Source organism: Spinacia oleracea, chromosome 4 (assembly GCF_020520425.1).
Source record: "Spinacia oleracea cultivar Varoflay chromosome 4, BTI_SOV_V1, whole genome shotgun sequence".
Lineage (NCBI taxonomy): Eukaryota > Viridiplantae > Streptophyta > Magnoliopsida > Caryophyllales > Amaranthaceae > Spinacia > Spinacia oleracea.
In genome coordinates this window covers 121,619,622-121,633,714 of record NC_079490.1, presented here as the reverse complement: position 1 = coordinate 121,633,714, position 14,093 = coordinate 121,619,622, and the positions used below count along the sequence as shown (strand labels likewise).

The 14,093-nt window shown below is 38.4% G+C and overlaps 1 protein-coding gene across 2 annotated transcripts; it reads right to left on the bottom strand.

Moving 5' to 3' along the window:
* Positions 1-8,351: 8,351 nt before the first annotated feature.
* LOC110784063 (phosphoglycerate mutase-like protein 1) lies at positions 8,352-13,278 on the bottom strand. 2 transcript variants are annotated; one of them, XM_056826785.1, is made up of 10 exons: positions 13,136-13,278; positions 12,003-12,064; positions 11,799-11,900; positions 11,625-11,704; positions 10,900-11,059; positions 10,587-10,661; positions 10,140-10,228; positions 9,223-9,342; positions 8,986-9,030; positions 8,352-8,749 (listed from the first exon to the last, which is right to left on the bottom strand). In XM_056826785.1, exons 2-10 carry the CDS (start codon positions 12,060-12,062, stop codon positions 8,617-8,619), a joined length of 864 nt encoding a protein of 287 aa, XP_056682763.1. In that variant the 5' UTR covers positions 12,063-12,064; positions 13,136-13,278; the 3' UTR covers positions 8,352-8,616. The 2 variants fall into 2 exon arrangements, with proteins under 2 accessions (XP_056682763.1, XP_056682764.1); XM_056826786.1 differs by lacking the exon at positions 13,136-13,278 and having other exon boundaries at positions 12,003-13,075.
* Positions 13,279-14,093: the final 815 nt, after the last annotated feature.

The window sequence follows — 14,093 nt, the reverse complement described above, 5'->3', positions numbered from 1 at the left end:
TGATACCACTGTAGGGGAATACAGTTAAACATATATAACATGTGCGGAACATCCCCAAAGCCAGGAAACATGTATAAAGCACAGTTTAAGCAAACTTACATTCGAAGCGTGATTTCCCGAGTATTGTATCGACGAACACGAACAAAGAACTCCACTTTTCGTTCCTCTATTTGGTTCACCGACACGTTCAGATCCGTCTTGATTATTGTAGCTTAGACAACGCACAAGATTTTTGCTTTCCGGGATGAACATTTTTTGCAGAGAGAAAAACTAAAGAACGTAATTTTGGAATTAGGTTTTGGTTAGATGGAAAACTGATTGTGTGCTGTGTGGGAAAAATATAATTAACCTAATTATATTAATGATGTAACCAGCCAAAAACCAAAAGGCCTTGACCGGCCACATCCCCACGCAAGCCACAACCCGCGCCCAGCCACACTGCAGGCCAAAGCCTACAGCGCGCACGCAACCGAGCAGCTGGGCCGTGGGCCTTGCGTGCTCGCTGCTGCGATACTGTGCGGTGTTGCGCGCTTGTGCCACGCCCCGGGCTGGCTTGCTCCGATGTGCTTGGCTCGACGGGCCGGCAGCTCCGATGCGGCTCGTATTCACGACTAACGCCTTACGACTATTATTTATCGTATCGTATACGACGAATCACCGTCGTACGATATGATTATTCATTTCGCACAGCTTACAAATATTCGCGATATGATATACGATTCTGACGCAAGGTCGTATCGTATAATACGTTTTCCAAACTAATTCCCGAAAAGCTATTAAATGAATTTTCGATTCATTTAATCCGGTGATCTGTTACATGCCATTGGTGTGACCTTATAGGTTCAGTCAAGAGTAAGTTGTGAGCCTAATATAGATTAGAACTCACTGATCGGAAGCATTGCTCCAGCTAGCTGTTCCGATAACTTGATCTTACTGAATTAATTGTTCGCAATTAATTTGAACCTTGGTATTAGACTTAATGCACCTTGGGTGAAGGAAATATTTCCTTCAGAAGGTAGCTCACACTTGATGGGATTCACCTACATAGGTGTGGAAGTGTGGCCGCTTCCTATGAGAATTGCGACGTGGGCTATTCTCTAGAGCACCTATGAGCATATCCAGGTCGGACGTATGGCCAGTATAAGGCGTCACTTTATTCACGGAGTCAGAATATCATACATATTCAGTTGCGTTCTTTAAGTGATGGTTTTTTAACTCCCTATCAAGTTCAATATGAAAGTCACTTGGTAGGAAAGAGATCATAGCTTAAATGTCACTAAGTGTTAATTCAAGTCGAAAGACATTGGCACCTATTCAATTGTTTTGTTTTACCCAAAACCAATATCCTTCTCTTTCTTCTTTCTTTTCCATATATTCAAACCTGTGGGGGATTGTTGGAAATTCTCATTGGGAAACACAAAGGAAAAAGAGAGTGAAAAATAAGAGAGTCCCACATGGAAAAAACTCTTCATGTTTTCCTTGTTTATTAATTGGGGAATGGGTGTAACTCTTGTTTAAGAAAGTGTGAGAGTGGTATGGATGGACACATATCACACACGCGCGCGCGCTGGGCCGGACCAGCCGTGGGCCATGGTACTTGGGCTCTTGGGAATGCGGTTCGCGGGCGTGGGGTAGGTTTTGTGGGTCAACCCTATTCTTCTTTGGTAACGCGGTCGTTTTGGTTAAGTCATTGTTACAGGAATCTGTATGGATTACGTAACCGTTGGATTAATTACCATTAATTACGTCCGTTACAACATAGATTATTTCTGACCGTTTTTGGTTGTTGCAATCTTCATTAATTCAGCAGTTTCTGTTTGTTGGGTTGCTTTCATTCTGATTACTTAAATCAGATTTTGGATTCCTTCAATATACAGAAAATCATTCAAACACTTTTTCACAAAATCGAAAACACATTCTTTTCTCTCACTAAAATTGCTCTCGGTTTTGGGGATATGTTCTGACTCCATCCGGCTTTGTGAGTGCACACAACGTCGGAGTTGCGTTAATCCTAGAGGGAGACCACATTCTGTTCTATTGCACCGGGAGGTAGCGGGGAATCGTCTTTTAGGACAGTGTGTGTCCACGACGCAACAATTGTTCTTCATTCAGTTCATCGAATCAGATAAGTTTGTTCTAATTTTTGGTTTAATCGCAACACATTCCACCCGCCTCCAGGTACTATACCTAGAGTTGGATGTTTCTATCCAAGATTAAGGGCTAATGACAGTTCGAGACCTTGAACACGGGAATGAATTTCAGATGTTGCTTCCTCCCACAAAGCTTCATTTCCTATGCTGAAACATAAACATAAACAAAATTTGGTTTCACCTTATACATTGTCAAAACATGATTAGTAAACGTAAGGAAAAGAAAAGAAAGGAAAACTCAAGTTTACTCTCACGCATATCCATCAAACAGTCCTCTGTCTGACATCTTAGGATGGAATTTTGGGTAATTCGAGGCAACGAGGCATTCGATTTAAAGAGCTACCAAACTGATGAAGACATCAACTATTAAGCTTGAAATGACGAAGTAAATGAAATTCTAAAGTATCTGATGTTAAGTTTTACACTTAAAGTTGGTTAGGTTTCGATAATTTTACTAAACATTGATAGAACCCTAGTAGTAAATCAACTACCCACAAGGATCACCTCCAAGACAATCAACCAAACAATACAACTCCAATTCACCATAAATAATCCACCAAACAAATAACCTAACAATCAACCAATAATGGACAGCAACAAATAATCAAATGCGGAAGAACAAAAAATCAATCAACAACACACGAATTACACGTGGAAAACCCCTTCGATGTGAAGAGTAAAAACCACGAGACTTATGAGGAGTCCATCCTTGTCATCTTCTCTTATTATGATAAAATTGAGGGCAAAAGAACCCAAATCAGACATACAAAGGTTCACAACCCACCAACACTTCCATACATAAGAGATCAACAATTAAGAGACAAGAGATGAAGAATATCACCCAAAAACGTAGGTTCTGTCCAGCAGCGACCACGGACAAAGCAGAGATCAAAACGACGATCCAACCGTTCAAAATGAGTCCCTATATACCCTCAACAATCTTGCCAAACATCAGCACGATCCGACCGTTGAATCTCCGGAAAACGGTAGTTTTCTGATGGCTGCCCTGAAAACTACGAACTCACTTCTCTCTTTCTCTCCTCTCCTTTTTGTGTGTGTGTTTAGATCTGATTTTTTCTCTCAGCTAACCTAACTCCCCTCATGTCATAAATAAACATCAAAAATACTCCAAAGATAAGCCAACCAATTTAACCCCAAGTGGACTTAAAACATAACCCAACATTTTGGGCTCACAAACACAAGATAAATTACTTACTTGTGCAACAAGTGGGTTGGACCCACAACAATCTCCCCCTCCAGCCCATCACGGAGAAGACACGATCATACAATAATCACTTGAACCTCATCCCGGCAAGCTTACTAGAAAGCTCAACCTTGCTCCCGAGAACTACCTTTGTTAACATATCTGCACCATTCTTGTCAGTGTGGACTTTCTTCAGTTTCATTCTCTTTTCTTCAATTACATCTCGCAACCAATGATATCTAATGTCAATGTGTTTGGTACGAGCATGATACATTGAATTCTTGCTCAAATCCATAGCACTCTGACTGTCACAGAATACTACATACTCACCTTGCTTCAAACCCAACTCTTGAAGGAACCTCTTAAGCCAAAGCATCTCCTTGCTTGCTTCCACTACTGCAATATACTCTGCCTCAGTTGTGGACAAAGCTACACATTTCTGTAGCTTGGATTGCCGATGGCTCCCCCTGAAAGTGTAAACACATAACCTGAGGTAGACTTTCTATTATCAAGATCACATGTCATGTCTGCATCAGTATACCCTTCAAGTATAGGTTTGCCACCTCCATAACATAGACTCAATTTGGAGGTGTCCCGCAAGTATCTGAAGATCCACTTCACTGCTTCCCAGTGAGCCTTACCCGGATTGGATAAGAAACGGCTCACCAAACCGACCGCATGTGCAATATCAGGTCTAGTACACAACATAGCATACATCAAAGAGCCAACAGTAGAAGAGTAAGGAATGGATGACATACCTTCTTTCTCCTTCTCTGTTGTAGGACAAGCTCTCTTACTTAGCTTGAAGTGAGTAGCTAGTGGTGTACTAACAGGCTTAACATGCTTCATATTGAACCTTTCAAGCACCCGTTTAATATACTTCTCTTGGGGTAACCACAATTTCCCAGCTTTCCTGTCACGAGCAATCTCCATGCCTAAGATTTGCTTTGCAGGACCCAAGTCTTTCAGGTCAAATGACTTGGACAATGCTTTCTTCAAACATTGAATCATATCTGCATCTTGTCCAACTATCAGCATATCATCTACATATAAAAGAAGGATGATGAAATTACCTCCAGGAAACTTTCTGAAATACACACAAGGATCGGCTGTAGTACGTTTATAACCATTGCTTGTCATAAACGAATCAAATTTCCGGTACCACTGCCTTGGTGCCTGTTTGAGCCCATGAAGACTCTTCTTCAACTTGCAAACAAGTTTATCTTTCCGTTTTTCTTCAAAACCTTCAGGTTGCTCCATGTATATCTCTTCATGCAAGTCACCATGTAAAAATGCAGTTTTTACATCAAGTTGCTCCAACTCAAGATCAAGACTTGCTGCTAGACCCAACACAGTTCTGATAGATGTCATTTTGACCACCGGAGAGAATATCTCATCAAAGTCAATGCCCTTTTTCTGGTTGCATCCCTTTACCACCAATCTGGCTTTGCGCTTCACTATCTTTTCACCATCTTTCTTGTTCTTGAAAACCCATATGTTTCTCAAGACTTTCTTGCCCTTGGGAGGCTTCACTAGCTCATAGGTGTAATTTTTTTCCAAGGAATCCATCTCCTCCTTCATTGCATCGAGCCACTGGTTTTTCTCATCATGAGACAACACCTCTTGATAGTTCTCTGGCTCTCCATCTTCACTAACTAGAATGAACTCTGAGCTTGGATACTTTTTTGAAGGTTTACGCTCTCTAGTGGACCTTCGAACATGTGTATCCTCCACTTGAGGGGTAGGTTGCTCCGCCTTCTCATGAACCTCTTCATGAACCACTTCCTCATGTTCATCTTCCTCATGGATTTCTTCATCAGATGAAGACTCATCAAGATTATCAACATCATCAACATGATCTGGTACATTGTCATCAGGTTGTACCTCACCAACATCATCATGCACATCATCAAGTACATCCTCAACATTCTCATTTGCTGGCTGAATAACAGGAGGAGTAGAAGTAGAGCCATTAGTAGTATCAAAAGACAAATCTGAAGTAGAAGTGTACCTTGTACTCAGAAGATCTGCACCCTTCTCGTGCTCAAAGAATACTACATCTCTGCTTTTCACTACCTTCTTTTCTGGATCGTAGAGTCTGAAACCATACTCTTCATCGCCATACCCAACAAATACACATGGATTAGATTTCGAATCAAGCTTTGACCTCTGCTCTTTAGGCACATGCATGTATGCCTTGCTGCCAAAGACTCTCAAATGTGAGTAAGTGGGATCACGTCCCTTCCATGCTCTCTCTGGAATGTCAAGACCAAGAGGAATCAATGGAGATCGATTAATCAAATACACGGCACATTGCACTGCTTCGGCCCAGAATGTCTTAGGAAGATCAGACATTCTAAGCATGCACCTCACCTTCTCAACAATGGTTCTGTACATCCTCTCAGCAACTCCATTGTGTTGTGGTGTGCCGGGCTCTGTCTTCTCATGTCTAATGCCATGTTGTGAGCAATAATACTTGAACTCATTCGAAGTATACTCACCACCATTGTCAGATCGAAGACACTTCAACTTTCTTTCGGTCTCCCTTTCTACCATGGCATGAAACTTTATGAAAATCTCGATCACTTGGCTTTTTGTCTTCAACATATACACCCAAGTTCTTCGAGTAGCATCATTAATGAAAGTGACAAAATATCTATTGCCACCAAGAGACTCCACCTCAATAGGACCACAAACATCGGAGTGAACTAACTCCAACTTTTCTTGCCTTCTGGTGGACTTCCTAGAAAAGGAAGCTCTATGCTGCTTACCTACCAAACAATGATTACAAGGGTCAAGAGAAACTGATTTATCAACAGGAATAAGAGATTTACCTGCTAACAGTTTGATCCCCTTGTCACTCATATGCCCTAGCCTCCGATGCTACAAATTTGGAGAATTCTTTTCTTCAACTGCATTCAGCTCACCAGAACATACACTCAAGTATGTCTTATACAAAGAACAACACAACTCGCCACGAGCAACTGTCATCGAGCCCTTAGACAATTTCCACTTACCATCACCAAAGGTTTGTCGGTACCCTTCTAGATCAAGGACATTTGCAGACAACAAGTTAAGGCGTAAATCAGGAATATGGCGCACATTCTTCAATGTAAGCATGCACCCAACACTTGTCTTCACACGAATATCAACCAACCCAACAATGCTAGCTGAGCTCTTGTTCCCCATCTTCACACTACCAAAATCACCAGATTGATAGTCCGTGAAATACTCCCTTTTGGGAACACAATGATATGAAGCACTTGAATCTACAAGCCACTCTGTGTCTGAACTCCCTACATGATGACACTCACTAGTTGCACAAATCAAAGCAACATCATCATCACTCTTAGAAGCGGTTGCTGCAGTATTTTATCATCTCCCTGCTTTTGTGAGTCTTGCTTCTTACCTTGTTCTCTCTTCCAACGGTAGCAAAACTTTTTGATATGGTCATGCTTGTTGCAGTAATGACAGACGTAGTCTCTTTGTGTCTAGACTTGGATCTCCCCTTTGAGTTATCACGGCCTTTGGGACCCTTACTCTTGCTTCTTCTACGATTCTCAACAACAAGAGCATGTGAATTATCAACTACATCTCCTTTCTTCTAATCTCTTCATTGAACATGCTTTCTTTGATCACATCCAAAGATAGAACACCTTCTGGAGCAGAGTTACTAATAGTCACAACCAAGGTTTCCCAACTATCTGGCAAAGAACTCAACAAGAACAAAGCCTGCAATTCATCATAAAAAACAATCTTCATAGTAGTCAGCTTGTTAATAATATCCTGAAAGTCACTCAAATGCTCAGAAACAGACTTTTCACCTTTCAATTTCAAATTAACCAGTCTCTTAATTAATGAAGCTTTGTTATGTGCAGTCTTCCTTTCATAAAAACCTTTCAATTTCTTCCACAAATCATATGGGTCGGACTCCTGAGACACATGGTTGAAAATGCTAATATCAACCCACTGCCTAATAGTCCCCAAAGTTTTCCTCTTTAACTTTCCCCAATCTTTCTCGTCCATTTTCTCTGGTTTTTCAGGTTTAGATATGGTGCCATCGGCTTTTATGGTTGTTTCAATTGGATCATACAAATCTATGCAATATAACAAATCCTCCATCATCGGTCTCCAGATGGAATAATTGTTTGATGTCAATTTAACCATTGAACTACCTCCACTACCACTGTAGACTCCATAACAATGATCAAATTAAAACCCCGCTCTTGATACCAACTGATAGGACCCTAATAGTAAATCAACTACCCACAACGATCACCTCCAAGACAATCAACCAAACAATACAAATCCTATTCACCACAAATAATCCACCAAACAAATAACCTAACAATCAACCAATAATGGACAACAACAAATAATCAAATGCGGAAGAACAAAAAATCAATCAACAACACAAGAATTATACGTGGAAAACCACTTCGATGTGAAGAGTAAAAACTATGGGACTTGTGAGGAGTCCATCCTTGTCACCTTCTCTTATTATGATAAAATTGAGGGCAAAAGAACCCAAATCAGACATACAAAGGTTCACAACCCACCAACACTTCCATACATAAGAGATCAACAATTAAGAGACAAGAGATGAAGAATATCACCCAAAAACGTAGGTTCTGTCCAGCAGCGACCACGGACAAAGAAGAACTCAAAACGACGATCTAGCCGTTCAAAATGAGGCCCTATGTACCCTCAACAAGCTGACCAAAAGTCAGCACGATCCGACCGTTGAATCTCCGACAAACGACAGTTTTCTGATGGCTGCCCCGAAAACTACGAACTCACTTCTCTCTTTCTCTCCTCTACTTTTTGTGTGTGTTTAGATCTGATTTTTTCTCTCAGCTAACCTAACTCCCCTTAAGTCATAACTAAACATAAAAAACACTCCAAAGCTTCTAAGATAAGCCAACCAATTTAGCCCCAATTGAACTAAAAACATAACTCAATATTTTGGGCTCACAAACACAAGATAAATTACTTACTTGTGCAACAAGTGAGCTGGACCCACAACATTTACTAAACATTTCATTTACAATTAATGTGAGTTAGGTTTCTATAATTTTTATCAACAATCGTAGATTAAGCAATTAAGAATAATACGTATAAACGAATACATGATGTTTCGAGAATTCATAATTTTAAAATTAAATGTGCACTGCTAAATGCTAATCCTATACAAACGAAATCAATATTATTTGAAATAAGTTAATGATGAAACAATGGCAAAAGGCTGTTCTTGTTCTGCTCTCAGTTCCCGCCATTCTGTTGATGTTGGCTATGATTGGATTCTCGATTCATGTTCGCTAGATCATTTGGTAGGTCAAGTACAAAAGGAATCCTTCCTGGATAGTTCGTTTTTGCAGGACGTACACCCATCAAACTGCAGATTGAGAACATTATAGTTAAAAACAGTAACCTGCGTGATTCATATGAGATGAGCTGAGCTCAACTTGAACCAAGTTAAGAACATAACATATGTAATATGTTCTGCTCGGTTTGTTCAAGTCTCGAGTTGAGCTCACTGAAGCAAAGCTCAAGTAGCTAGAGAGCAGGCTAGACTTATTATCACAATATCACACCCCTAGGCCCTAGCCATGAAAATTAAGCACTTATCACCTTTTCTCCAGCAGCATCACCGACCGAAGTTCAGAATTTGCAAAGCTGCACAAATCAGTAAACAACATTTGAATTAGATAGTCTAATCTCTAGGCGCTTATTTTGAGCCTCTGCTGGTACTAGAAGCTGTAAATTTATTTCAAGTAAAAAACGACTATTATTTTTTGTAAGAACACTAATAAAAACACTCAGTTTCTAGCGGATAACTACAGGAGTACAGTCTGATGCACTACTTACAATTTGCAAATCTCATTCTTTGTTGACGGGTGACAATTATACCCAAACTCTGGCAGGGTTTGAAACAAAAATGCGCTGTGGGTAACAATTGCAATCTCTTTCTCCTCTCTAGTCCACAACCTGCAAGGAACATTTCAAATTGAGAAGCCAACTTTTACACGTTATATGCTACTCCGTTACCAAAACAAGAAATCCTTCCTTCGAGACTACATGATTCAAGATTGTAGGCAAAAGAAATAGCAGAATCAGGCACCATTTCTTCCTTCGGAATCATAATAAAGATGAAATGTAGTTCATCCAGTATTAGTTGTCACATTGTCCTAACTTCTAATAATTCATAAAAAGACATAATTTTGCTAAATGCCCTTTTAAAAGATGAGTTACTTTCCATCCCTCATTGTCACTTGGATTGAATTACAGTATGATATAATGGGATATCTCAAGGTAACAACTTTTTCTGTGCATCATAATAAATTATATTTGACTATTAATTCCTGACTGAGGAGTACATATATAAGGTCTCTTCCACTTTATTGTGGAGATTAAAGAGTTCCCTCCACTACCCTGCAAATTCCAGTTCAATTTTGGGTTCATCTAGTTGCTCGAAACCAAGCTAAGGTGAACAACAGGATAGCACCTAGCCTTTAGATAATCATACAATAAGAGGTGCGTTTATTAGTGCCAAACACTACTCTAACTCCTTCCACGAAGTAGGGAATTTGGGAGCTTACCAAGTGAGTTACCCCAAACTCTCTCGGATAAAGTCTGATCAGCGGAGACAAGCTGGAGAAACATCATACAAATAATTAAGTCCAAGCGGTGTAGTGGTTCCTTGACAGTTTCCTTTCAATTATTGAAAGATGCAGTGGTTGTTATAACGACCAATTGGATAAAGGTTTTATTTAGCGGTTACATACCATTTTATGAACTTCAATCCTCGAGCTGAAACCTCTTCATCCGACTCCCTCACGTCATCCCTCCACAAGATGTCTTCATCACTTTCTATCTGGTTGCATCAGAAAACTATTTAAGACATGCATATTCTATCCTGGTGCAGTTAACTTGAATAAGCATTTATTCCATTTAAATACTTGGTAGTTTAAACCAAGTTGTTGGTGAGGCAAACATTGAGAGGCGTCAATTATTCCTTAAAAAAAGCAAGGAGTCAGCTTTTAAAATAGAAAAGTTACCCCGGTCTCTCAATAAGTTATTGAACAAAGATTTACTAAGTCAGATGTAACGTGGTACAAGTGTTCCCTATACTTAAACTTCAAATAGGTATTTATCTGTATTGAAGAGTTGTAACTCCTGTTTTATGCATGTGTAATCTACATTGCACTAGAAAGATAATCAAGTGTGCTTACCAGGGAAAAGTCAATTGCTGGAAATAGACTCTTGTACTCACTAATGCTTCCCCTCTTATCACATGTGTTCACTCCCTGTATCAAAGATTTACTAAGTCAGATGTAACGTGGTACAAGTTGAACAACAGACATATAGAAAATGACTTTCATGTTGCATCACATACCCTCAACTCTTTGGTACAAATATGTGAAGCATTATCAAGAAGATAAATTGTTTGTACCTTGGTAATAACTAGCTTTAAGATTCAGACATCTTAAACTTTTCCGTACAGAAGCAAAGCAATAATCTATCATCGCCAAAATAAGGACTCACCAGGCGTTCCCGGCAAAGCTCTTGTGTCAAAAATGGTGGGCTGTTTAGACTTGACACTGTAGCATGGTCATTCTTTACGTTTTCCAACATTAGAGGGGATGCACACATCCCATTCTTTTGATTGTCCCCACCAAAGACTACGACTGCAGTTTGCATTGTCCTACAAATACAATTATATTGTCATCAGAATAACAAAATGAACAGAACACCTAACAGCTTGTAGAGGACAGCAACAGGAAGAAAGACATATAAAAAACGAGAGAGAGGATCACCCCAGCACTCATCTCTTTCCCAGTCCTCAAATAGCTAAGAAACAGTGGAGAGGTTCCTCCAGAAATGCTCGAAAATAGGAAACCTGTAGTGCTGGGGTAGACTTAATTCTTTTTGCAAACACATCAGAACGTGAAGAATAGAGCTCAGGAACATCGTATTATACAAAATCACAATGTTATACTATGGCTTGGAGCCTTGGAGGGATATGATGTCATTCTGAATATTGATACTTCCATATTTACCGGTAATTAAACTATCTATGAAATATTTTAAATGATACTTTCTAGTTTCTACCACTCTAAATTGCACAGATTACGGTTAGCTTGGTATGTAAAACCAATGATGCATCGCTCTCGACGGTACAACATACATGACCAACAATGATAACTTTTACATATTGACAAATGAACCTAAACTTTCAGAAAAAATCTGTGTTAACACGAGACAGATACCTTAACATAGGAGATGTAACGACTAGTTCAATCCTTTGCATTAGTCCACAAGCGTGAACATGTTTTCGGAGATTCTCAACCTGTGAAAAGAACAACATCCTAACTTTAGTCCGAGCACTCTCCCATAAATGATCTAATACTGCTAAAGAATCATGACACCAAGTACAAACCTACCTGTTCCCATCCAAGTTGTGAAAGGCGAGGATCAACCATTTCCGGAGATTTTTTGTATTTCTCCGCCCCTGCAACATTGTGAATCCCTTGTGCATGCCTAACCTATATCAACATGTATAAGCATAAGCATGTTGATAAAAACTTGAAGAAAACAACATAATGATTGAAACCATTGCAATTTGCAAATTAAGCTTAGAGACGAACCAGATGGAGAATTTTGCATCGGTGCAATGGGGGCAAACTCGAACTAGGCACAGCCTCCATATCTAAGAATAAGAAATGAAAGAAATTCAAGTCGGGATTCACAATAAACTGACGCTGATCAAGCACAGTGTAAAAAACAACTAAATATGGGAAAAAGAAGTTGAAATTCCTCTAGAACGGCCAGAATTGAATACAATTTCAGTCATTTTCACTATATTATTTAAATAATGTAACATTCGGAAATAGTTAGATTAACATGATCTAAATGTATCATATTTGTAAAGTTATCAATTCAATTCCGCTCCCACCAAAGTGATAATACTTTTGCAGGAACGAGTCCAACCAAACAAGCTACCCCCTCCGTCAGATTTGACGTGCCCCATTTAACAAAAAAGCTCACATATTTTGTCCAATGGGGCAAGTAAAATGGGCTGGAGCCTGGAGGTAGTAAGAGTTCATAGTAGTTAGCCACAGAACGGGCTACCGTAATGTTCCCACCCCTTCTCACATGATAACATGATCACAATGTAAAATATCAAAACTCGAAATCATTCTAAAAATATTCTAATCAGGAACTGGAATTCTTATAAGAATATCCTAATAAGATCTTTGATAGATTTGCAGAAAAAGTCAAATTCATAATCAGTCATTAAAGTACTACACCAACTTGCAAAAAAAATTAATAATTAAGATCATAAAACTAACTTTTGTTGCACTCTAACTAATTAATTTCAACTTTTGTTGAAAATAAAATCAAATACTAGTACATGCATCGTACCAGAGATTTAACTGCTATCAAAGCTTCAACACTAATTAAGAAAATATGAACAGATCCTAATTCCTAAATTGAATTATACAAATTAGATTATATTTACAAATTAGGCATATAACTCAAATCTAGTGCATTTGTAAACTATATTGACACATAAGCTCATCATTCGTTGAAGTAATTAATCAAAAACGTTGATCAATTTTCACCTAGTTTTGTTCGATTTCATGATTCAAATTTCAAACACAACTTTATATACAAACAAATGCAGCAAAAAAAAATACTTTCACCAAATAATAATATCAGAAGAAAAAAAACATTAAACGAAGCAGAGATGAGAGAAAATAGAAGGTTAGCGGCTTACCACTTGGCACTGCTAGAAGAGAGAGAAAGTGAAAGAGAAAGTGAAAGAGAGAGTGAAAGAGAGGTGGGGGTAAAATGGCGGAGGCTTCTTAGAGCAACTCCATAGAGCAACTCCAATGATTGGCTAAATCATATTATAGCTTGTGATGCCATATTAACTTTTTAAGCTACACAATTCCTAGCTATTTTTTACTCCAATGGTTGGCTAGTTGCCACTTATTATTTTGTACGTGTAAAACATTATTTTGTTTCTGCCATATTTTTCAAGCTAATTAACTCTACAAAGCTAATTTGCCTAACAAAGCTAATTTAGCACATGTGCACCAATGGTTTAGCTACTAGCTTAACATTTATAATATTTGCAAGCAAGTCCCTACAAGAAACCATTGGAGTTGCTCTTAAATAAGAGTAATTTGAAGGTCCAATTACTCAAAAGTCAAAACTCACGGTTACTGCCGTTACTCCTTTCATTTCCAAATAAATGTGGGCGCGTTCTATTAAACTTATTTTAATTGAATTTGTATTATCTAAACTTATTTGAAATTATTTGAACTTAACTGAACTTATCGATACTTATCTTATCTGAAAAAAAAATTATTTTATCTAAAATAACTTATTTATATGCGAAAAATGTCTAGGAAAATTTATTTTTTCTGAATTTAACTTTAACTTATATGATAATTAAACTTATCTCAACCTATTTTATCCGAATTAAAATAAATCTAACAGAAAAGTGCCTTAATCATTTTAACTTTTTCATTAATTCAAAAGTACTTAATTTGTATGTAGTAGTTCTATATCATTCATTAATTGGTATGTCCTCGCAATTGTATACTATGGTTTTATCATTTGCACATTATGCGATGACAATGATCTTATTCATATCCTAGTTCTATGTAGGTAGCTCGATTTTCTTAAAATGATATAATCCAGATATGTTCATATTTATTACTAAGCTA